Raw genomic sequence first — 26,055 nt, 5'->3', positions numbered from 1 at the left:
AATCTGATGTTATTGATAATGAAATTAGACGACAAATGAATTTTAGTTCTAGTTTGCAAATCATTTGTTTTTTTTATTTAAATGGTGCATAACTCTTTTATTTGGATCTTGATTTTTCTCAATTTAGCCTTCACATGTTTTGGTTGAGTCTTCTATTTTTACATCCTTTGAACTTTTTGAAATGTCATCTTCCTTGATAAAAATTTGTTGAAGTTTCAACTTTCAAGATTATTTTTGAATTTTTTTCATCTTTTATTTTAATTTGTTTGTTGATATTTTTTTCAAAATCAGATTTTATAGAATAAGTAGTGAATAAAGAAAGTAGTTAATTAATGAATGAAGTACTCTCCCAATGAAATTAATTACTTGTGGATTTTCTAGGTTAGTCAAAGTAAATACATTTTCAAGATTAATTAATTAATCAATCAAGGGTATAATGGGCAAAATATGATAATTTATGCATAAATTTTATAAAATGACATATATTGTGGTCCAGTTATTTTTAAAAAGGGGTGACTTATAATATGGGACGGAGGGAGTATATTAGTTCAAATTTCAAATGCCGTTAGTAGAAAGAGACGTTTGGACTTTTAGTTAATATTGGAGGATTTTTCGTTCGAATAGTATAACGTAGGGTAAAATTTAAACCTTTTTCGAATAATAAAGGATAAATTCGATCCTTTTCTATATAAATTATTGAACCTTTGATCTACTTATTTATAGTATATCAACCAAAGATTTTCCTAATATATGCTCATTTTTTATTTATTTTTTTCATAAAAGAAAGATGAACTTCAACCTCGCTTTGAATTATCAGAATTACTTCTAAAATGACTGTTAAGGTTGTTCACTTAATTTTCCTAATAAATTAAGTGAACGATCTTAACAGTCTTAAGTGATGATTACTTGTCTACTATATCTCATATTTGATTGAGTTTTGATTACGTGATTAGCAATTTCAAGATTATTTATGTCACGATTGTTTTATTATTTTTATACCATACTAAAATCGTTATCCTGCTTAATATTGTCATCAATATGTTATCTTTATATTGATAATATAACTTATTCGCCAACCAAACGACCTATATAAGAGTCAGCTTTGATTGACTTAATGCTATTTAAAACCCACCATTCTTGGTAATAAAAGGGTTCAACATACAATCAATTATCTGCCTATAATACGTCTTTATTATTTAAATGTATAATTAATTAAGTTGTTAGTTGGAAACAGGTGAATGTTGAACTTAGCTGTAAAATAATTAATGTTCATGAAGATGTAGGTGACAACATTAATTGTTCATCAAATTAATTGGAACAGATAGATTTTGATTTATTTTTTTAAAAAAGTAAATAACACTTACACAAAACCAATTATATGTGAACTACCAAAAATGTCTTAACTAACTGGAGTTATTGGTCTGCTATGTTGATGGGGAATAAATATGATTGGTCTTAGTAAGATATCGGGATATCAAATGAACGAGTTGGATAGAATTTGAACGAGTCAAAATGAGTAAGTTAGGCTTAAATACTCCTTCTTGCACCAATTTATATGATAATTTTATTGATATAAGAAATAAAGAAATACTTTTAAAACTTATAATCTAAAATAAGTCATAAATATATCATCTTATTAAGGATAAAATGGTCATTTCAAAGTTAAATTATTACAACAACAACATATCCAATGAAATCCTACAAGTGAGATCTGAGAAGAATTGAAATACGTAGACCTTATTACTACATCGTGGAGGTAGAGATCTCGTTTCTAAAAGACCCTCGACTAAAGCTAAATTATTACTAATATAAAATGTGTTATTCCTCTTTAGACTGAAACTGAGACAGGAGAAGTAACATGTTAGCAAGATCATATTTTTATGGATTAATTTTATCATTCCTTCCTGTCTTTTAAGAATTTTGTGTCTTTAAATAGACACTTCTAGTTTATATTATTCAGAGACATTTAAAATTTTAAATTTTACGAATTTTTAATTATACAAAAACAAATTCAAATATTAATAACTTAATTTTAAAATTTTAAATTTACAGATATTTAATGAATTTTACGTCACAAATATATATAATTTAGGACAAATTTATTGATTTCAGCTGAATCTATAAATTGCTTTCTAGCTCAACCCATAATATTATGTGTCCTTTAAAAAGTGTACACATATTTTTTTAAAAATATTTAATAGCAATAAATATTTTACTACTTGACCAAACAACTATTTATCTCTCTTAAATGTCTCTCTCAATTAACATGTGCCAAACAGACACATCATACTTTCGGTCGGGTCAAGGTTTTCACTCTATATTAAAACGAATTAAAATAAAGCGGAAAATCTATCGCAAATTTTTAAAATTCAATATGATAAAGTGTTTTTTTTTATCATCAATCGACATCAATAATGTGATCGTAAGGGCATCTTTTTTTATTTTAAAAATAGTAATAAATGCTTCTTGTTTATCTAGAAAATGAAATATTTTAAAATGAAAAACGGATACTTAATATATGGTACAAGCTCGATTGAACTTTGTATCTCTGGCGTAACTCAATATATGTGTTGACAATTTTTCAAAACTATGTATATAAATATAATAAACTGTAAACTTAATTATTGAAGTTGTGAGTTATGTGACAAACGAGGAATTAATCAGAGCTTATAAACTTTAAATTTTTTTGGAGATGATGATAAAAAAAAATTATCAAAAAAATTATAACTATAAAGAGTTATTCGGTGTGAGATATAAGGTATAATAATCAAATGATAAAATATCGGATTATTTTATCTCATGTTTGGTTGGAGATATTAGATAGTCCTTGAATTATTTATCTCACCATTTTTGTCATAGTGATGAAATAAGTTATCTCATATACATGATAAAATAACCTATCAATCCCCCAACTGTACATATTTATGGACATACCTATCAACCTAAAGAGTTGTTGCTACTCAACTTGAGAGGAAAACTTAGTTATGGCATTAATTGTTAAATATTGATCTTAACTCTTAAGCCTATGTTGATTTTTATTTGTTCAATTTGGAATTTGTAAGTTTTTTAAAAAGTAATAGTTTATATAAATATTTTATGACAATACATATTAATTGATGTTTAATTAGTCTTAAGATTTGATAAATGATTCGGAGAATAAATAATTACTCCCTCTGTCCCAATTTATATGACTCACTTTCCTTTTTAGTCAGTCCCAAAAAGAATGACACATTTCTATTTTAAGTAACAATTTGCCTATGAAATGTCTTTTTTACCCTTAATGAAATGATTTACAACCACACAAATTTCTATCATTCATTTTGGACCACAAGTTTTAAAAGTCTTTCCATTTTTCTTAAAGTTTGTGCCAAATCAAAGTACATCACATAAAATGGGACGGAGGGAGTAATATTTAGGGTAAAACATGAAAAATATATTTTTCTTTTGATATGCTAAAAGTAATAAATAAAAGTGAAAATGTACTATTAATATTGTGGACAAGTAAAAGTAAAAATATATTTTAAATATAATGGACAAGTAAAAGTGAACGAAAGAAGTATTATTTATCTCTCTCAAGCGTCACGTAATTAACACACGTTGACACTTTTCTAAAGAACAAAAATTTTAAAATCAAGGGTGGATGCATAATATACTGTACGAGTTCATACTTGGTCCAAACTTCATCTATATTGAGAAATTCACTAAATATATACATATAGTGAATTGCAAATCTAGTAGCACCAAATGGGTTGTGAATTTTGTGGCAAGTAACAGATCATCAAAATTTATAAATTCTAAATCTTGAATCGATCTTTATTTCAAATAAGTTTAATTTTGCAATTTTGTCAAAACTTGGAGATGATAATATTTGGTTTGGTCAAATAAAATTTTACTTTATTACTATTGTCTGGACCAAAGCATGAAAAACATTATTACAATAGTCACCCCAACTGTGTACAGGACAACTTGTCAACCAAATGTGTGGTTCCCACTCAACTTGAGAGGGACAACTTAGTTTATGAAATTGATGTTCTCAACTTGGCATGCCATGTAAAATTAATCTTAGGTGGTTTGGTGTGAAGAAAATCTCTTCATCATTATTTGTGCTATATTTAATATTTACAACAATAGCATAGTCAATGTAATTTCGTAAGTGAGATCTGAAGAGGGTGTGAATATAACTTTATCTTTATCTTGTGAAGGTAGAAAAGTTTGAACATGTGCATAGGAGATGCACGGATATCCCAGTGCAGAGGTGTGAGAAGTTGACTATATGGATGATTTCAACAAAGGTAGAGATAGGCTGAAGAAGTATAGGAGAAAGATGATTAGACATGACATGACACAACTTCAACATATCAAGGACATGACCTTAGATAGAAGGTTAGGGAGGACACATAGTAGGACAGGAGCTTAGGTAATTAGTTGAGCGTTGTGTCGTTGATTCCTCTTTACTATTAATCATACTATTAGTAGTATTACTCTTGTACTTCCTTTGTCCTTTGAGGTTGGTTACTATGTGTGATTTTTTTTTTCACTTTGATTATCGTTGTAGCTTGTTATGACTATTGTTTAGGATGATTGACAGGTTTGTCTGTAGTATTTTGCTATGACCAACTTCATTTATGTTAATTTTCCCTATTCTACTTTGGACTGTTTTTTTCCTTGAGCTGGGAGTCTATCGGAAATAGTCTCTCTACCTCTAAGGTAATGGTAAAGTCTACTTACACTTTACTCTCCTCAAACCCTACTTTATGGGATTACATTGGATTCAGAGGCGAATCCAGGATTTCAAGAACACGGGTGCACTATTACTTTAAAGATAATATCTAAAATTGTAGGAAAAATGGCCTAATATTGCCCTCAACTTTGTGATTTAGAGTTGACATGCACCTTGTTATGAAAGTGACTCATATATACCCTTAATGTCATACAAATAGCTCACCTAAACTCTTTTCCTCTAACAAATGCAAAAATTAATATTAAAAAAATAAATTAATATAGGGGTATATTTGATCCTTGTCATATATTTGTTTTAGATTTTTTTTTTCAACGGCTAATTTGAATTTATTATTTTTAATGGTCAAATTTTATTTTTTTCACTAATTTTATTGTAAAAAATTATTTTAGATGCCCCAAAAAAATTATAGATATAAAAACTAAATTTCAATATAGCCACAAAAAATAATAATATTTAAATTCCAATATAGCCCAAAAAAAATTGTTCTAAAAATTTTTTCGCCAAAAAAAATTGTTCTAAAATTTTTTTCATAATTTTTTCACTTTTTCCATTCACAGTTCTTTCTTTTGATTTCTCTTAGTTTTACACTAAAATGAACGATAAAACAAAAAAATAAGAATAAGAAACTCAAAAAATGTTAATTAAATAAGTTAAAAAATAATTCAGAAGACGTTTAATTGAAATATATTTTTCTTCTATTTTATGCCTTGGCTAATTAAAGTTGTAATGCCATTTCTTTTATTAATTATATAATAAAATAGACCTTTTAAAAAATAAAGGGTAAATTGAGCGCTGGCGGGATTCGAACCAGCGACTCCCACCTCAATAATATGCCCTCCGACCAGTGAACCATCTGGTCATTTTGGGCATGGGTTCCTTTAGCTATTATTTAATATATTTTTAAGAATTATACAAATGATATATCGAGTTTAGCCGGATGACCACGGGTTCGGGTGACCCAAATTTGACACTTAAATTCGCCCCTGATTGGATTTGTTATAGTTGCAAATGCACTCAACATTTATGGGGGGGAAAACAATATATTTGGGATCAAAAGCGGCTTGTGGTAACTATTGAATAAGGTTCTTGGCATGAATTTGGCTAAAAATGAAGAATATATTTGTGTCATCACCGTCTTCAAATAAAGTATCTCATTTTTTATAGACTATTAGTGTAATAAGAGCACATGTCGATCAAAAACTCATCCTAAGATAATCATCCCGTAACTATTGAGAACGAATTAAATCACATGATTTCATTTATCAATCTTTTGTATTTGCTCCTATGACACCAATGCTTCCTGGAAATGTTAAGAATTAGTAATACTTTTTAGGAATCGAATGGATTCGATCTTATACATACACGAGGAGGTAATAAAGAAAATACATTCTTCCTTTTTTAATCGACTTAAGAATATTGTGAGATGAAAGTTTTACGCACAATTTTTAAATTAGAGAAAGACATGACGAATTCTATTACTCCCTCCGTCCCATTTTATATGATGTACTTTGATTTGGCACAAACTTTAAGAAAAATGGAAAGACTTTTAAAACTTGTGGTCCAAAATGAATGATAGAAATTTGTGTGGTTGTAAATCATTTCATTAAGGGTAAAAAAGACATTTTATAGGCAAATTGTTACTTGAAATAGAAATGTCTCATTCTTTTTGAGACTGACTAAAAAGGAAAGTAAGTCATATAAATTGGGACAGAGGGAGTATTAACTATGACTCTCCCATTTCAATCATTGCTTTTCTTTTTTTTTCAGTTGCATCAAAAATAGCTCCTTAAGCAACTCGAATTTTCGATATTCCTTTTTATTTCTGGATTCCATAACTAAGTCCCATTTGATCAGTCTGTCAGTTTTAAGCAGCAATTGAATCAAGAGATAGATCTACATTGAATCTCACTCAAATTATGCATATTTGAAGTATAAAGTATAAAAAAACCAACAAAAGGACCAAATATTTTTCCTTATAGAATACTGAATTCGTTACCAGAAAATATAATTCTCATCTTATTACATAATATCATTTCCTCCATGTCAATTAAGCAATATAATTACTCCGTATGGATAGATTTCATTACGAAGACGTCAACAAAAACATACCCATGAAACCAACAAGTGAGGTCTGAGAAGGGTATAGATCTTATCCATACCTCATAGAGGTAGAGAGACTGTTTCGAATCAACAACTAGTTAAGACTCATAATTGAAAAAGAAACATAATTGATTTCGAATAAACTCCAACCAAAACTGATTTGATAAGTAAACATCTAAATTTTACACTCTAAAGAACAATTATAAAGGTCTCAAAACAAAATCTAACAAAGGAGAGCCCAAAGGTTCCGGGAAATATGCTGTTATCATCAAAAGCCAAATATCATAAATGATGGGAAAAAGGAAGACGGCTCAGATGACAAGAGTTGCTCCTCTTTTAACTAATCCATACAGGACTTGCTCCCTTACTTGGCAGCCAAGGAAGGGAATTGGCCAACATCTTCAATGGATGGGGCTGAAACGCTGTTGTTTCCAACATATCCACCGCCATTACCTCTTCCACGGCCACGGCCCCTACCACGACCACCAGAGCGGTAGTAATTTTCTCCCTCAGCAGGCTTCAGAAACTCGTTTATGTTTTGAGTCTGTAAGACAATGAATGTATCAAGCCACACAATTGAAACAGTAATTAAATCTATTTAACTCAAACCATTTGTGGATCAATGTCTTGTCTTGAGCACATTATGTACTAAGATTGGGTACCCTACTTAAGTGAAAAAATTCACCGTTCATCTTGTGAAAAAAAACAGTATGCAATGACGTTAAAATTAAAATGATATTGTGGTGAAACCACAAACTATAATATACTGACACCTCATGAATGCACACGCAATACTGGGGAAAATTCAAATAATGACACCTACACATTTGTATATCGCTTATTCCATTTTTCATTGAAAATACAATCAAGGGAAGAGAAAGGTTTCTTTGCAGCTGGTGAAGTATGAGTGGAGATTGACCTTCCAGTCTAAAAATAGCATCTACTTATTTTCCGGAATTCTGGAGGTCCGAAATAAAACACTTTTTTTTTTTCAATTGGGAGGGGCTTGAACTTGCGGGGCGCTGCAGGATGGATTGCTCTCCCCTTAAGCAAACACCCTGCTAGGTACACAACTTTTAACAGATAAGAGTTTATGAAACGGAATGGAATCCCAAGGAACAGATAAAGAAATGATGCTACAATACCACATAAAAAGAAGCACAAGTACCTTTTTGGCTTTTTCCACTGCCTCCTTTTTCTTATCTTTCTCAGCACCCTGCCCAGACATACAAGCATGATGAGTATACCAGCATACGACACAATCAAGTTCCTAATAGAGCAATCAAAATATAATAGCAGCAAGCACTAAAATAACTCACCAATTTGATGAAGATCTCATCATCATTCTTCTTGTTTGAGAGAAGTTGCATGGATTGAAGTTCTTTGTCCAAATTAACCTTTCTTTCCTCCTGCTTTAGAGCCACCAAAGCCTTCCTCTTCTCCTCCATTACCTTCTCATACTCCTCGAGGGTCATCTCCTACAACAAAAGCAGAGATGAATAATTAATAGTTCCAGATAATGATCATAGACACTTATGAAAATAACAACTGGAATCATGCAAATAACACTAGCTACAACATTGTAAAGCAAACCGCTACAAGAAAGTTAATCCACAAATACTAAGCAAAGTAAAGAAGCGCCTAGTCTACCAGAAAAATTAGTTAAAGTTCATAGAAATATCTGCAACAGGAAACATTTATAACAGCACAATGCTAATTTAAAAAGAAACAGTGAGTAGTAAATGAAAAAAACAATAGCAGCAAGTGGTTGTTTTATTTTAGTCAAAGCTTATTTGTTAGTTCCTCGTCTATATCGGAAGGGGTATGAAACTACCATTGGAAATACTGGGATAAATATTGAAGAACTTACCAACAATAAATAAAATACATTACTGGTTTCGACAAGTTAGATTGCACTGGAATATGGACAACTGAGCTGATATTCCTTGTCTAAACTGATTTAATCGACAAGGAGACAGTCCAAGAATTCAATATTGAATTTGCACCTCATTCTCTCACCTCCTTCCCCCCAAAAGCAACCCCACTTAAGAGAATGATAGTGCCGTGACACAGATAATTTGCAACAATAGAACTAGGGCATGTAAGCAAACAAAGCAAATAATGGTCTTCACCAGAAAAAGTCAGTTACCTTTTCCTCAGGTTCCTTCTCTTCTGGCTCAGCAGCAGTAGAATCCTTATTGTTATCTCCAGCATCTTCCTGTCCAGCTTGTTTCTCAGCCTCGACAATCTTCTCCCCATCAATAACAGGTACTTCAGTCTCCCTGAATTTGGATTAAAAAATCAACATTAAACTACTAGAAAAAAATTAATAGGTAAAGCCAAGGACAATGAGGAAACAAAAAATAGAGATGATAATCTCACGGTGCAATATCATCTGCAGTAGTTCCCCAATTCCCACGACCAGATCCCTCCCGTTTGATATACTCATTCCTATACAATAGAACAGAACAATAAAGATACACACATGTGCACAAGAAACAAAGACAACCACAATAAGAACGCCTTAGAGCTATTGAACAACCCAACAAAGGGAATAGTGAAACGCACTTGTGTGAATTCCATAAATAGCAGAATCACTTACCCACGGCCAGTGCCACTTCGTCGATCAAACACTTTCCTTGGGCGTTCAACTTCTCCTTCTGCAGTATCCCCATTATTGAAACCACCACGACGACCTCCATAGAACCCCCCACGAGATCCACCATATCCACCTCTCCTTTCAGAGACCTTTCCTGGTTCTCCATTTTCTGGAGCACTGTACCGCCCAGAGAATCCATTATTGCTGCCAAAAGCATTCTCATCAGCAGCAAAGTCTTGGTTAAACCCACGTCCACGCCCACGACCACGGGCTCCTCCACGTGGACCCCCGCGGCCTCCTCCTCTCTGGCCATCACTCCTGGCTTCCCTCACTGCACAAAAATTATGACACAAATAAGCCATGGGAAAAAATATACTCCCTCTGACCATATAAGTCAATTGTTGGGGTTATGGCACATCTCTTAAGAAAAATATTAAGGACAAAAATTAAAGGCTACTTTCTATTATTAACATTTTGATTATTCCCAAACTATTCTCCCATTTATACTAGTTAAGAACCTTCATTAAATAAAGGGTAAACATGGGGAAAAAAGTACCAATAATTATCTTGAACTTTAAACAATCACTTATTTTGAACTATGAAAAAAGTCCAAGTAATTCACTTAATATGAACTAAAGGGCTAATACACGGGCGCAGCTTTGAAAGTAAAGAGTCTGCTCAACTTAGCTAGAGGGAGTACTATTTATGAAAACATATGTAGTACAACACAGGAATCAGGTAAAGACAAACTCGATATGTGATCTAGAAGTTGATTCACAACAGTTTAAAACTAAAGAGCAGCAAAGTCCAAACAGTTTTGTTTTCTGATAACCGAGAAATCTATCTATGACCCGCCTTTTGGACCAATCACAGCCTTCTAAACTCGGTGGATAATGGTCCCGCGCCTCTACCCTTCTCCACTTAAATACCAGTTTCGCTTTGTGTGGTGTGGGGCTTGAACCTGCGACCTAAGCGACAAATCCTCCACCTTTTGCCACTCAAGCTAAGTCCAAAGATTTAACTTCCCTTTTATAGAATTATGGTACTACAGAACAACACAAGATATGACACATCAGACAGAGGAGACAATCAAAAAACACCAAGACTGACGTATCACAGTTTCCAGCCAATCAAATCCCCATATACCATAAGTCCATAACCATAATTTAATCTCACAATCACAGGACATTATCCTTAAGAAACCTACCATTAATACAAAGATAAATACTATATACAGCAAGGGAATAGACATTGAAAGTGAATATGAAGACAAGCATCACCATGCAAATAGCATGTATTCTCATTAAAGGCAAAAAAAAACTACTTTTTCTACACGCACGGATCTCTTTCCTCACTTATCATATAATACCTAACGCATTAAGAAATATGAATGAATATACACCAACCCAAATCACAAAAATGTTCAAAGATAGAATATTTACCAGCCTGTGAAGGAGGAACCGGCTTGGAGGGCAACTTAGCAGCAGGCTTAGTAGGCTGAACTGGACCCTTCTTGGCTGGTGCAGATGCAACAGGAGCCTTTAGCTGCTGAGCAGCAATTAGCAAACTTGGGTCCTCAGCATCATCATCCAAAAGGTCGAATGGGTTCAAAGTAGCCATTTTTTTACCTCTTCTCGGAGTTCCTAAACAGATATATAGAGAGAGTGATGCAAAGAACCGATTTGTTCAATAAATCAAGAAACCCCTATAGATTAAAATCCATGTGAAGATAAATTTATGGGTAAATTTGAAGAGAAACAAATTTGTGGGTATTGTGAAAACCTAACCAAAGCGGCTGATAATTGAAGAACTGAAGTGAACGGAAGCTTAAAAACCCTAGATATGGTGGGGGTGCGGAGGTTATGTGTATGTTTTGGGTATGGGCCGGGCTGTGGTTTGTTTGTTGAAGTTTCTTGGGCCTTTAGTTTTGTCTAAATATAATCGTATTTCATTGATGGGTATTCATGCTTATTAGGGAAACTTACAGAAATTTCTTAATTACTTAGAAACATTTTAATTTACAGTATTATAATTTTTAATAGATTTTAGTGCAATCAGATACATGTATCTCGAGATAAATGAGTTTAAAAATAGGTATAAATTGTTCTAGATACATTGTATTGAGGTGGATTCACATGTTGCTGCGATACATAAGAAATCTCATTCACCTTCCTGCTATCTCGATCGTCGCTCTCCTCTGTATCTTCTATCTCAGATACATCTGAATCACACCAAATACATGTAGCTAGTGTGTATATGGTGTGATTCGCATGTATCAGGTGACTATCTCGCTCACCTTCCTCCTCATCTCGTCGTCTCTCTCCTTAATTTAGGATATCTGATAACACAAATTCATGTATCTAGATGTTTCTTCTCAATATATGGTAGGAAATGATTAATTAGTGATAAAATATTTAATTATTTGGAAGTATAGGTAAAATTATTATACATAGTATGTATGTATGTTTAATGAGTTAGTTTTCCCTACTTATTACATATATATAATTATCTAACAAATATACAAATACAATCATTGATACATATATATACTAATAATTACATATATACATTCTAACATGTAGCAACAAATCATAATTAAATAAATTATAGTTATTTAACTTAGATATATAAGATTGTCATAAGTTGCATCTATGAGTCTTAAGAATAGGATACTTTAGTCCATGAACAGGCTTAGTTGATCAATCAAACTACAATGGCCAAAATAAAACTTGCATTCGAAAACCAACAAGACAAAACCCTCTTCAATAAGGGCTACTCCTTCGTTAGAAAAGGGGAAGCAATCATTAATTGGATGTTTGCCATCATTTTCTTAACATGATTGGATTTTTCTTTTACCCAACAGAAAAGCACAATTTTCAGAATCTACTTGATCCTTTATCTCGTAGAAAAAGGTTTATAACTCTATAAATAAAAACGATTACAATCCCTAAAACACCCCATCTCTTTTGCAATACTGCATGACTAAGACTTTCAAAATATACAAAATAAAAGGACCAGATATTCCTCCTAGAAGAATATATTGAATTTGTTACCAGAAAATATGAGTGAACCATTCTTGTAACATTATATCATCTACTATTAAGTTCATAAAAATGATGATATTACACCATGTTCAACAACAATAACCAAAATCAGAAAGAAAGAAAAAATAACCAAAAATGTTACAAAACTGGCATCCAACTTTTAGCTCACGCTGATCAACATAATCCTACACAGTATAAAAACAAATCAGGTAAAGAGACGTCGATAATTTTTTCAAAACATCACACAATCTAGAGACAATATTAGAGTTTTGTCAATGAAGAGTCTAACTAAGCAGAAAAAAATTCAACTCATATCAATTTCAAGCTAAGCAAGGATCTATTATGAGATTCTCGACAACTAACGTACAATGAGTTGAGACGTAAAACAACATACACAGTAAATCCTACAATTGAGGTCAGAGAAGGGTAGGGTAGAGTCTACACAGACCTTACCCCTTCCTTGTGGAGGTAGAGAGATTGTTTCCGAGGGATAGAGTTAGACATCGTTATTGAAAAATAAACATAATTGTTGTTTCTATAAACTCCAACCAAAACTAATTTGATAAGTAAACAAGAAAGTATAAGATTAAAGCCTAACACCTAAATATGAAGGAAAAGGGTTTTCATAAACGTATAAAAAAAAATCAACAAAAAACCAGGACATGCACCTTTCAGAAACCATCTAAATTTACACTAAAGACCAATTATAAAGTTAGCAAAAAAAAATTCTAATACAGGAAAACCAAAGGGTTCCAGGAAACATTATGTTATCATCAAATCCCAAATTTCATAAATGACGGAAAAAGGAAGACAGATCAGACGACAAAAGTTGCTTCCTTTTTTACCTAATCCATGCAGGACTTGCTCCCTTACTTGACAGCCAAGGAGGGGAATTGACCAACATCTTCAATGGATGGGGCTGAAACACTGTTGATTCCACCATATCCACCGCCATTACCTCTTCCACGGCCACGGCCCCTACCACGGCCACCAGGGCGGTAGTAACTTTCTCCCTCAGCAGGCTTCAGAAACTCGTTTATGCTTTTGGTCTGCAAGAAACTGAATGAATCAAGCCTAACAATTGACACAGTAATTAAATGCATTGAACACGAAAACATTTGTGGATCAATGTCATCTCTTTAGAAAAAAGAAAAACAGCATGCAATGATTTTAAAATTAAAACGATATTGTGGTGAAACCACAAATTATAATATACTGACACTGCATAAATGCATATGCAATATTGGGGAAAATTATAATAATGACACCACCACATTTGAATACATGATATTACTTCCCTATTCCATTTTTCATTGAAAATACAATCACGGGAAGAAAAAGGTTTCTTTGCAGCTGTTGAAGTATGAGTGGAGGTTGACCTTCCAATCTAAAATAGCATCTACTTTTCCAGAATTCTGAATGTCCAAAATAAAACACATTTTTTTTATTGGGAGGGGCTTGCGCTTGCAGGGCGGCAGGATGGATTACTCTCCCCTCAAGCAAAGACCCTTCTAGGTACATAACATTAGACAAATAAAAGAGTTTATATAACAGAATGGATTCCCAAGGAACACATAAAGAAATGATGCTATAATACCAAATATAACCACTTAAAAAAGAAGCTTTAGTACCTTTTTGGTTTTTTCCACTGCCTCCTTTTTCTTATCTTTCTCAGCACCCTACCAAGACACAAAATTTCAAGCATGATGAATATACCAGCATACAACACAATCAAGTTCCTAAGACAGCAATCAAAATATAATAGCAGCAAGCACTAAACAACTCACCAATTTGATGAAGATCTCATCATCATTCTTCTTGTTTGAGAGAAGTTGCATGGATTGAAGTTCTTTGTCCAAATTAACCTTTCTTTCCTCTTGCTTTAGAGCCACCAAAGCCTTCCTCTTCTCTTCCATTACCTTCTCATACTCCTCGAGGGTCATCTCCTACAACACAATCAGAGATGAATAATTGATTCCGGATAGTAATCATAGACACATATGAATAAAAACAACTGGAATCGTGCAACTACCACTAGCTACAACATAGTAATTAAATAGCTATCAAAAAGTTATTCCACGTATACTAATCAACGTAAGAAGTAGCTAGTCTACCAGAAAACATAAGTTAAAGTTCATAACTATTTCATAGAAATATTTGCAAGTGGTTATTAAAAAGAAACAGTGAGTTGTAAATGAAACAACCTGAGCAGTAAGTGGTTATTATATTTTAGTCAAGAATGAGGGCATAAAGTCAGAAAAGATAATGGTGTTCCCAAATGGAAAAACAATAAACAGCTACTTTAAAGTCGATGCATCCTACTTCAACAAGTTGGCTTTCACTACTATTCTACACTGCCACCACCCCCACCCCACAAAGGCCATTTCGGCAAATGGGCAAAGAGGGAGCTAATAATTGTAGAGTAAGGTATCTGCCAATTGATATGTAGAATCATCTGTTAGAAGACAATGATAATTCTGAAATTCCAAATTCCTCCACTTACCTTCAAATGCATGAGTAGCAAACTACAAATACAAAGCTCATAGGATGGCCACTTAATCTTACATGTGAATACAAGCAACACATCATTTTTAGCTCCTGGTCTATTGGAACGTATTAAACTACCATAGAAAAAACTGGGATAATGTTGAAGAATTTATCGACAGTAAATAAAAGCCAGTTCTGGTTTCGAAAAATTAAACTGAACCAGTATTACTCGTCCAAACTAATTTAATCGACAAGGAGACAGTCCAGGAATTCAATTTTGAATTTACGTTTCATAGCCCCCCCCCCCCAAAAAAAAGCCCACCCAAGAGGATAATAATGACATGACACGGATATTAATTTGCAACAGCAGAATTAGGGGATGTAAGCATGCAAAACAATGGTCGTAACCAGGAAATGGCAATTACCTTCTCCTCAGGTTCCTTCTCTTCTGGCTCAGCAGCGGTAGATTCCTTATTGGTGTCTCCAGCATCTTCCTGTCCAGCTTGTTTCTCAGCCTCAACAATCTTCTCACCATCAATAACAGGTACTTCAGTCTCCCTGAATTTGGATTAAAAACCAACATTGAAACTATAAGAAAATCTTGATATGTAAAGACAAGGGCAAATAAGGAAACAAAAAAATTGAGATGACAGTCTCACGGTGCAATATCATCTGCAGTAGTTCCCCAATTCCCACGACCAGAGCCCTCCCGTTTAATAAACTCATTCCTAGACAACAAAACAGATCAATAAAGATACAGACATATGCACAAGAAACAAAGACAACCACAATAAGCACGACTTAGAGCTATTCAACAACCAACAAAGGGAACAGTGAAATGCACTTGCGTGGATTTCAAAAATAGCAGAATCACTTACCCACGGCCAGTTCCACTTCGTCGATCAAACACTCTCCTTGGGCGTTCCCCTTCTCCTTCTGCAGAATCCCCGTTATTGAAACCACCACGACGACCTCCATGGAACCCCCCACGTGATCCACCGTATCCACCTCTCCTTTCAGAAACCTTTCCTGATTCTCCATCTTCTGGAGCACTGTACCGCCCAGAGGATCCATTATTGCTGCCAAAAGCATTCTCATCAGCAGCAAAATCTTGGTTGAACCCACGTCCACGCCCACGACCACGGGCTCCACCACGTGGACCCCCACGACCTCCTCGCTGGCCGTCACTCCTGGCTTCCCTCACTGCTCAAAAAAATTAATACACAGATAAGCTATGGATACTCCCTCTGGTCCATGTAAATGAATTGTTGGGGTATGGCACACCCCTAAAGAAAAATATTTAAGGACAAAAATTAAAGGCTACTTTCCACTATTACCCTTCCTGATAATTCCCAAACTATTCTCCTAGAAAATGTATAGTAGTTAAGAACCTCATTAAATGAGGGGTAAATATGAAAGAAAAAAAATCCCAACAATTTTCTTTAACTTTGAGCAATTCACTCATTTTGAACTACGAAAAAAGTCCCAATAGTTCACTTGATATGGAATAGAGGGAGTCCTATTAATGAAAACATCTGTAGTATAACACATGAAACAGGTATAAAGAAACTCGATATGTGACCTAGAAGTTGATTCACAACAGATGAATACTGAACTACAATAAAGGAAAACTAAAGAGCAGCAAAGTCCAAAGAGTTTACTTGCCAGTTATAGAAATATAATCCTACTAAACACAAGAGCAACAACACCAAATATGACACATCAAATAGAGGGACCAATCAGGAAACACAAGAATGACGTTTTCTACAAGAGATTATTATAAACTGTCACACAAATAACCGTACTTTAATCCCACAATCACAGGGGAAAATATCTTCCCTTCCATTTGTGCAGGATCATATTTACTAAATAAAAGACAGAAAATAACTGCGTAAACATTAAGAAACCTATATCCTTCGGGGTGGCCCAGTGGTTTAGGCTTGGGACTTCTATGTTGGAGGTCTCAAGTTCGAAACCTCTTGCCAGCGAAAGCAAGGGGTTTGCCTTATGGGTCGAGCTCGTCGCACCGGGCTTGCCTAGTGCGGGTTACCTCTCCTATGTGGTTTGCAAGCTATTGCATAGGAGCGGGGTTTTTACCCTGTGCGCACCCAAAGGGTAGCGGCTGCGGGTTTCCATTGTCATAAAAAAAAAAAACATTGAGAAACCTACCACTAATTCCACATTATAGCCTAGAAGTTTGATTCCGACTCCCAACTAATCCTGGATTGATGCATAATTGAATAACTGTTTTTTATAGCCTAAAAGTTTAAGCAAGTAACTTAAATTAATTTCATATATTTCTATAGCCTAAGCCCTAAAAGTGTCACATTGGGAAGATAAAAGCAACATTTCCAAGATAAATACTTCATGTAGCAAGAGAATAGACAACGAAAGAGAAGATGAAGACAAGCATCACCTTGCAAATAGCATGTATTCTCATTTAAGGCAAAAAAAAATCTGAATTTTCTACACTTGATATTTTTTCCTCACCAATCATATAATACTCCACACTTCAACAAACGCTTCTTACAAAATGCCATATTCATTCACTATTACAACAAGAAGAAAAATAAGAACTACTACATCTCAATCCAAACTAACTGGGTAGCTATATGAATCTACTACATTTGCTCAGCTCCCCATTCGTGTTGGTTACATACAACATATGAACCCAAAAAATACAAAACAGAAGTATGAATGCATATACAAGAACCCAAGCACAGAAATGTCTTAAAATGATTAGAAACGGAATAGTACCAAACAAACTCAATTTTAGACACACTTGATCGTTTTCCTCACCAATCAAATGATACTCAATACCTTACAGCATAACTTATTATAAAAGCCATATACATTCACTACTACAACAAAAAAAAAGTATCTTCTACATCTCAATTCAAACTAATTGGATCAGCGATATGAACCATCTATACTAGCTCAGCTCCATTCGTGTCGATTTCAGTACAAGCCCAAAAATACAATAAAGTTATGTATACATGAAACTAGGAAACCAAAATGTTTTAAAATGATTAGGAATGGTATATTACCATTACTACTACAACAATGGCCATAAAAATAAGAACTACTACATCTCAATCAAAACTAACTGGGACACCTTTATGAACTGTCTACATGAGTTCAGCCCTGTTAGTGCTGGTTTTAATATGAACCCAGAAACACAAAAAATAGTATAGCATACTATATTAGCATACTCAATTTTCTACACAACTTGATCTTTTTCCTCATATAGTACCCGATACCCTACACAGAACACCCAAAAATACAAAAAAGTATGAACAAATATGCATCAACTCAAAACACAAAAATGTCTAAAAATAATTAGCCATGATATATTAGTACTAATCAATACAAACTAATAGAATCAGCAATATTCAAAATTGGCTCAGTTCCACATGAAATATAAACCCCAAACACCAAAAAGTATAAAGTCACAACACAAAAATGTTCAAAAATTACTCCATTATGAATGATATATTAGCATTACAACTACTACTATAACAACAACAAAAGCAATAAAACTAAGAACTTCTACATCTCAATCCAATTAGCTCAATCCAAAATAAATGGGTCAGATATATGAGCCATCTACACTAGCTCAGCTCCATTCGTTCCAGTTTAAAAAGATATATTACCATTTATACAACAACAACAGCAACAACAACAAAAATAAGAACTACTAATCTCAATCCAAACAAATTGGGTCAGCTATATGAACAATCTACATTAGTTAAGCTCAATTCATGAACGCTTTAACAATATGAATGAATATACACCTACCCAAAATCACAAAAATGTTCAAAGATAGAATATTTACCAGCCTGAGAAGGAGGAACCGGCTTGGAGGGCAACTTAGCAGCAGGCTTAGTAGGCTGAACTGGACCCTTCTTGGCTGGTGCAGATGCAACAGGAGCCTTTAGCTGCTGAGCAGCAACTAGCAAACTTGGGTCCTCAGCATCATCATCCAAAAGGTCGAATGGGTTCAAAGTAGCCATTTTTTTCACTCTTCTCGGAGTTCCTAAACAGATATATAGAGAGAGTGATGCAAAGAACCGAATTTTTTCAATAAATCAAGAAACCCCTATAGATTAAAATCCATGCGAAGATGAATTTGTGGGTATTTTGAAGAGAAACAAATTTGTGGGTAGTGTGAAAACCTAGCCAGAGCGGCTGATAATTGAGGAAGTGAAGTGAACCGAATCTTAAAAACCCTAGATATGGTGGTGTGGGGGTTGGGGGGGTTGGTGGGGTTAAGGGGGTGGGGTTTGAGGAAAGGTTCAAGTGTATGTTTTGGGTATGGGCCCGGGCTGTGGTTTGTTTGTTTTTTTAAATTTAAAATATATACAATAAAGTAATTACATGATTTACAATAGTCATATTTTATTTATATAAAAAATAATCAATCGCAGCGCAGCGGAGTGGAGCAGCAGCAACACTTCTTTACTGGATTTCGTTGGTGCAATCTAAACGGTAGGTAGGCAGCGAATGTGTAAAGTTTGGAGTTGTCGTTAGTGCACGAATTCTGAGCGGGCACAAAAAAGGATAGGCCAAACACTTCGACCTAACGGAAATGAACAACGACCAAATGAGAAGATGAGGTGCATGTGCAACTCGAAGGACATAAGACTTCTTAGTCAAGCCAAAAAGATTGTCGAGTGGATGCTCATACTCCACCATGTCTGACCCTTTATCTTACCCTTAACTTTAAGTAATCAAAAGTCATAGATAGTATATAATAACTATACACTATAACTTACTTATATATGGGATATATTTGAAATATAACTTATCTATAGTTTAGTATACATCTACCATACATGAAATATATATTATTTATTCAATCTCGATTAACTCAAAATCACTTTTAAACAATTCTAAAATTTAGATATCAAATTCTCTCAATATTTCAAGCCTTTTGATATATAATCCGCTTGAAGCGATTCACATTTTTTGTATATCAAATTTAATGGAAGATGAAGGAGGAGGAAGTAGCACCAACAACAACATAAGAAAGAAAACAAAGAAGAAGATGTAGCGCAGACGGCCATTTTTTAAAGAAAAATTAGGATCGAATGGCCATTTTAAGTAAATAAATAAATTGAGGTAAAAAAAAATGGTAAATAAACCTTATAGATTGACATTTTGCATAATTTGTCCAAAATAAAATCACCACATTCTTGTAATTAAAAAATATATATTTTTCCTTGAAATTCTTATAGGATTTATCGTAAAACAAATATTTATGTAATCTTCAAATCAAGAGTTTCAGTAGATGAACTTGTATAGAAAGTTTTATTGCTAAATTAAAAATGATCATAAGTTGCATCTTGAATCCTAAAAATAGGATCCTTTTGTCCATATACTGGAGCGCGGGCTTGGTTGATCAATCAAACTACACGATGGTAAAAAACAAACAAATTTCCGCATAAAAAAATAGTACAACAAAATGCTCTTTTGTAACAACTACTTCTTTGTTTGGAAGCAATTCTTGAACTTGTGTTCCTCCTTTGATAGGATGCAAGATATTATATGTTTTCCATGATTTTCTTATTGAGAGAAGTATTAAAAAACACTTCTAAACTCGGCGTGATTGTTGGTTTCATCTCCAAACTATTGACAATCTCAAAAACATCTCTTTACTTGACTAACTAAACTTAAATACACCCTTATACACTTCTAAATTCTCACCAAGTTTAAGAGTGCTTTCAACATTTATCTCGACTTTTTAATAAAAGTTCTATGCTCCTACAAGAGTTTGAAATCACCTACTATGTCACAAATCGAAAGTGTATCTAAATTTATTTAGTCAAGTAGAGAGTATTTTTATAGCTATCAATATTTCTAAAACGAAACTAATAATTTGCGTCAAGTTCAAAAGTTTAATACTTTGCTCTTTCTTATTTGGCTAATCATTTCTCTTGTAGATTTATATTTTTAATAACAATATAAATAGAGATTCATCCCTTCTAACTCGACGACATCACAATTTAAGTAAAAAGACTTGAATTTACACTCCGTATATCTTTTGCAATTATTGCATGATAAGACTTTCAAAATACCAAATAAAAGGACCAAATATTCTTGCTGGTAGAATATTGAATTTGTAACCAGAAAATATAAATCTTTGTGCATGAGTCACTCTTGTAACATTATGTCATTTCTCTTTTAAGTTCATAAAATGACTTTATTACACCATGTTCAGATTAAGCAGAAAACACCTCAATTACCAGCAAGGATCAATTATATGAATCCTCATTATCAATTTTACTCTACTTGGATCAGTTTCACTTCAATATTAAATATTTTGAGATTCTCAACAATTACTACCATACAGTGAGTTAGACATCAACAACATACCATGAACCTAACATTTGAGAAGTAGAGTGTACACAAACCTTAACCCAACATTTGAGAAGTGAGTGTACACAAACCATGTGGAGGTAGAGAGATTGTTTCTATGGGACGATGACGTTTAATAATTGAAAAAGAGAAACATATGTAATTGTCTTAAAATAAACTCCAATCAAAACTGATTTGCCAAGTAAACAAGAAAATAAAAGATTAAAGCCTGACACCTAAATATGAAGGAAAAGGGTTTTCATAAATGTATAAAAGAAGTCAACAAAAACCCAGGGCATACACCTTCAGAAAACATCTAAATCTATACTCTAAAGAACAATTATGAAGTTTCCAAAAAAAAAAAATCTAATACAAATATGCCCAAAGGTTCCGGGAAATATCATAAATGGCGGAAAAAGGAAGACGGATCAGACGACAACAGTTGCTTTTGCTTCCTTTTTTTCCTAATCCATGCAGGCCTTGCTCCCTTACTTAGCAGCCAGGGAGGGGAATTGACCAACATCTTCAATGGATGGGGATGAAACACTGTTGATTCCACCATATCCACCGCCATTACCTCTTCCACGGCCACGGCCCCTACCACGGCCACCAGGGCGATAGTAACTTTCTCCCTCAGCAGGCTTCAAGAACTCATTTATGCTTTTTGTCTGCAAGAAATTGAATGTATCAAGCCTCACAATTGAAACAGTAATTAAATTTATTGAACTCAAACCCATTCGTGGATCAATGTCTTGTCTTTAGAATATTATACAAGATGGGGTCCTACTGAAGTGTAAACTTTCACCCTCTTCATGTGAAAAAGAAAACCAATATGCAATAACTTGGCACGTAGATATGATTCCGATAGACACGCCGCTCAAGAAAATAACAGGAGTGAGGAAACCATAGTAAAATACTAAACAAGGAATGACAAAGCATTCTGAAAAAGGAACAGTAAAATACTGACACCAGCATAACTGTGTACTCAGTTGGGGAGTACAATAGTACTGAACCTGCAAAAACTTGTATACACTACATAGAGGAAAATTATAATGATGACACCAACATAACTGTATACATGATATTACAATTATGTTGGTGTTGTCAGTATGGGTGGAGGTTGACCTTCCAGTCTAAAAGAGCATTTACTCGAATTTATTTTCCGGAATTCTAAAGGTATAAAAAGAAAAGACAATTTTTCTCTGTTAGGAGGGGCTTGTGCTTGCAGGGCGAATTCCATCCAAGGCTAATAACAGGCAAAAGACCAATAGCGAAGAAGTATCGCAAGAGGGAAATGGATGGGGGCCAGCTATGCGCCCCTGTTGGATGTAGAATGGTGATGAGTTATTTAACTGATAGAGTTGGAACTGATAAAGTGCAGGCTTTTGATACGGTTGTGGAACAAAGTCTCCTTGATTGTGGTAGGCAGTGTGTGGATAACTTTTGACAAATAAAGAGTTATTGAAATGGAAGTGATTCTCAAAAAATGCATAAAGAAATGATGCTATAATACCAATACAGCCACTTTAAAAAAAGAAGCTAAAGTACCTTTTTGTTTTTTTCCACTGCTTCTTTTTTCTTATCTTTCTCAGCACCCTGCCCAGACATAAAATTTCAAGCATGATGAATATACCAGCATACAACACAATCAAGTTCCTAATAGAGCAATCAAAATATAATAGCAGCAAGCACTAAATAACTCACCAATTTGATGAAGATCTCATCATCATTCTTCTTGTTTGAGAGAAGTTGCATGGATTGAAGTTCATTGTCCAAATTAACCTTTCTTTCCTCTTGCTTTAGAGCCACCAAAGCCTTCCTCTTCTCTTCCATTACCTTCTCATACTCTTCGAGGGTCATCTCCTACAACACAAGCAGAGATGAATAATTAATAGTCCTGGATAGTGATCATAGATACACATGAATAAAAACAGCTGGAAACATGCAACTAACACTAGCAAGTTGGTATGACTTGCATGTCATTTTGATGGTGGCGGATGATTGCATTGAACTTTTTTATCGGATGTCCCCGAAGGGACGAAGAATGCATTAAACTACTTGCTTGAAAAATGCAAATAGAATTACTCAATAAGCAAAAATCATTTATGAGTTTGAAGTTCAATTTGTTTTACTGAATTTCATTTTCGAGACTTGCGGAGGATTTTAGAGTTGGTATGAGATGAAATTTTCTTTAATAAATATATATTATTTGTTGAAAAGTGTACATAAAACTTCTTCAATGGCAGTCCAGGAGTTCAACAAAAAGGATGATAATGCTGTGACATTTGCAACAGTAGAATTAGGGCATGTAAGCAAGCAAAACAAATAATGATCTTCACCAGGATAACAGTTACCTTCTCCTCAGGTTCCTTCTCTTCTGGCTCAGCAGCAGAAGAATCCTTATTGGTGTCTCCAGCATCTTCCTGTCCAGATTGTTTCTCAGCATCGACAATCTTCTCACCATCATTAACAGATTCTTCAGTCACCCTGAATTTGGATTAAAAACCAACATTAAACTACAAGAAAAAATTAATACATAGCCAACGGCAATAAAGAAACAAAAGGTTGAGATGACAGTCTCACGGTGCAATATCATCTGCAGTAGTTCCCCAATTCCCACGACCAGAGCCCTCCCGTTTAATAAACTCATTCCTAGACAACAAAACAGATCAATAAAGATACAGACATATGCACAAGAAACAAAGACAACCACAATAAGCACGACTTAGAGCTATTCAACAACCAACAAAGGGAACAGTGAAATGCACTTGCGTGGATTTCAAAAATAGCAGAATCACTTACCCACGGCCAGTTCCACTTCGTCGATCAAACACTCTCCTTGGGCGTTCCCCTTCTCCTTCTGCAGCATCCCCGTTATTGAAACCACCACGACGACCTCCATGGAACCCCCCACGAGATCCACCATATCCACCTCTCCTTTCAGAAACCTTTCCTGATTCTCCATCTTCTGGAGCACTATACCGCCCAGAGAATCCATTATTGCTGCCAAAAGCATTCCCATCATCAGTAAATTCTTGGTTAAACCCATGTCCACGCCCACGTCCGCGAGCTCCTCCACGTGGACCCCCACGGCCGCCTCCTCGCTGGCCATCAGTCCTGGCTTCCCTCACTGCTCAAAATAAATACACAAATAAGCAATGGGAAAAATTGTACTATTTATGAAAGCATCTATAGTACAGCACAGAAATTAGGTAAAGAGACTCTATACATGACCTAGAAGTTTATGAAAATACTGAACAACAATGAAGAAAAACTAAAGAGCAGCATATTCCAAAGAGCTTATTTGCCTGTTGTAGAAATATGATCACTACTGAACACAATAGCAACAACACCAATTATGACACACCAGACAGAGGCGACAATAAGGAAACACAAGAATGCTGTTTTCAATAAAAGATCTATATAAACTGTCACACAATTTCCGGCCAACCAAATACCCATATCATATGTCCATAACCGTACTTTAATTTCACAATCACAGAGGAAATTATCTCCCTGTCATTTGCACAGGATCATATTTACTAAATAACAGACAGAAAACAATTGCTTAAACAAACCTACCATTAATTCCACATATTTGTATAGCCTAAAAGCTTGATTAACTGATTTTTATAGCCTAAAAGTTTAAGCATGGAACTTAAATTAATTTCTATAGTCTAACAGTGTCACATGGGGAAGAGAAAAGCAAAAGTTCCAAGATAAATACTTCATGCTGCAAGAGAATAAACAACGAAAGAAAAGACGAAGCCAAGCATCACCTTGCAAATAGCACAAATTCTCATTTAAGGCGAAACAACTAATTTTTCTACTGGCTCAATCGTTTTCCTCACCTATCATATATTACCCAACATCTTGCAGAAAAAATGTTACAAAATGCCATATTCATTTACTATTACAACAAATGCAATAACAATAAGAACTACTACATCTCAATCCAAACTAAACTAACTGGGACACCAATATGAACTGTCTACTTAAGTTCAGCCCCTTGCTGCTGGTTTAAACTTAAAATATGAACCAATGCACAAAATTTTCTACACACTTATCTTTTTCCTCATATTGTATCTAATACCTTACACAAAACACCCAAAAAGCACAAACATGGTATATTAACATTACTTCTTCAATTATATCAATAACGACAATGAAAATAAGAACTTTACATATCAATCCAAACTAATGGGGTCAACTATAAAAAAAAAACTTCTAAACTAGTTCAGTTTCATTGGTGCCAATTTCACACAAAGTATAAACCCAAAAACACAAAGTATGAAGGAATATACAGCAATCCAAAACTCAAAATGTTCAAAAATTATTAGAAATTGATTATTACCAGCTTGAGAAGGAGGAACTGGCTTTGACGGCAACTTAGCAGCAGGCTTAGTAGGCTGAGCTTGAGCCTTCTTGGCTGGTGCAGATGCAACAGGAGCCACATGCTTTAGCTGCTGAGCAGCAATTAACAAACTTGGGTCCTCAGCATCATCATCCAAAAGGTCGAATGGGTTCACAGTAGCCATTTTTTTCACTCTTTCGAGTTACTAAACAGATATATATAAAAAGAAAGATACAAAAGAACCAATTTTTTTCAAGAAATCAAGAAACCCTATAGATTAAAATCCATATGAAGATGAATTTCTGAGAATTTTGAAGCGAAACAAATTTGCAGGTATTGTGAAAACCTAGCCAAAACGGCTGATAATTGAGGA

The 26,055-nt window shown here is 34.2% G+C and overlaps 3 protein-coding genes across 4 annotated transcripts; all 3 read right to left on the bottom strand.

Moving 5' to 3' along the window:
• Positions 1–6,952: 6,952 nt before the first annotated feature.
• Positions 6,953–11,273, bottom strand: LOC107057653 (plasminogen activator inhibitor 1 RNA-binding protein-like). Of its 2 annotated transcripts, XM_006362412.1 has the most exons (7): positions 10,883–11,272; positions 9,444–9,771; positions 9,224–9,292; positions 8,991–9,123; positions 8,161–8,319; positions 8,010–8,057; positions 6,953–7,385 (listed from the first exon to the last, which is right to left on the bottom strand). In XM_006362412.1, exons 1-7 carry the CDS (start codon positions 11,058–11,060, stop codon positions 7,206–7,208), a joined length of 1,095 nt encoding a protein of 364 aa, XP_006362474.1. In that variant the 5' UTR covers positions 11,061–11,272; the 3' UTR covers positions 6,953–7,205. The 2 variants fall into 2 exon arrangements, with proteins under 2 accessions (XP_006362474.1, XP_015158493.1); XM_015303007.1 differs by lacking the exon at positions 9,224–9,292 and having other exon boundaries at positions 10,883–11,273.
• A 1,229-nt stretch (positions 11,274–12,502) lies between these two features.
• On the bottom strand, positions 12,503–19,154 carry LOC102590961 (plasminogen activator inhibitor 1 RNA-binding protein-like; the record flags this gene model as incomplete). Its single annotated transcript, NM_001288520.1, is given in 8 exon segments — positions 12,503–12,669; positions 13,330–13,533; positions 14,116–14,163; positions 14,272–14,430; positions 15,397–15,529; positions 15,631–15,699; positions 15,850–16,174; positions 18,807–19,154. Coding segments are annotated over 7 exon segments (1,092 nt in total). The 3' UTR covers positions 12,503–12,669; positions 13,330–13,353.
• Positions 19,155–21,571: 2,417 nt separating this feature from the next.
• LOC102590612 (plasminogen activator inhibitor 1 RNA-binding protein-like) lies at positions 21,572–26,055 on the bottom strand. Its single transcript, XM_006362410.2, has 7 exons — positions 25,683–26,055; positions 24,131–24,458; positions 23,912–23,980; positions 23,683–23,815; positions 23,033–23,191; positions 22,877–22,924; positions 21,572–21,996 (listed from the first exon to the last, which is right to left on the bottom strand). Exons 1-7 carry the CDS (start codon positions 25,864–25,866, stop codon positions 21,817–21,819), a joined length of 1,101 nt encoding a protein of 366 aa, XP_006362472.1. The 5' UTR covers positions 25,867–26,055; the 3' UTR covers positions 21,572–21,816.

The sequence above is a fragment of the Solanum tuberosum genome, unplaced genomic scaffold (assembly GCF_000226075.1).
Source record: "Solanum tuberosum cultivar DM 1-3 516 R44 unplaced genomic scaffold, SolTub_3.0 scf00402, whole genome shotgun sequence".
NCBI lineage: Eukaryota > Viridiplantae > Streptophyta > Magnoliopsida > Solanales > Solanaceae > Solanum > Solanum tuberosum.
This window is presented reverse-complemented; position numbering and strand designations above follow the sequence as displayed.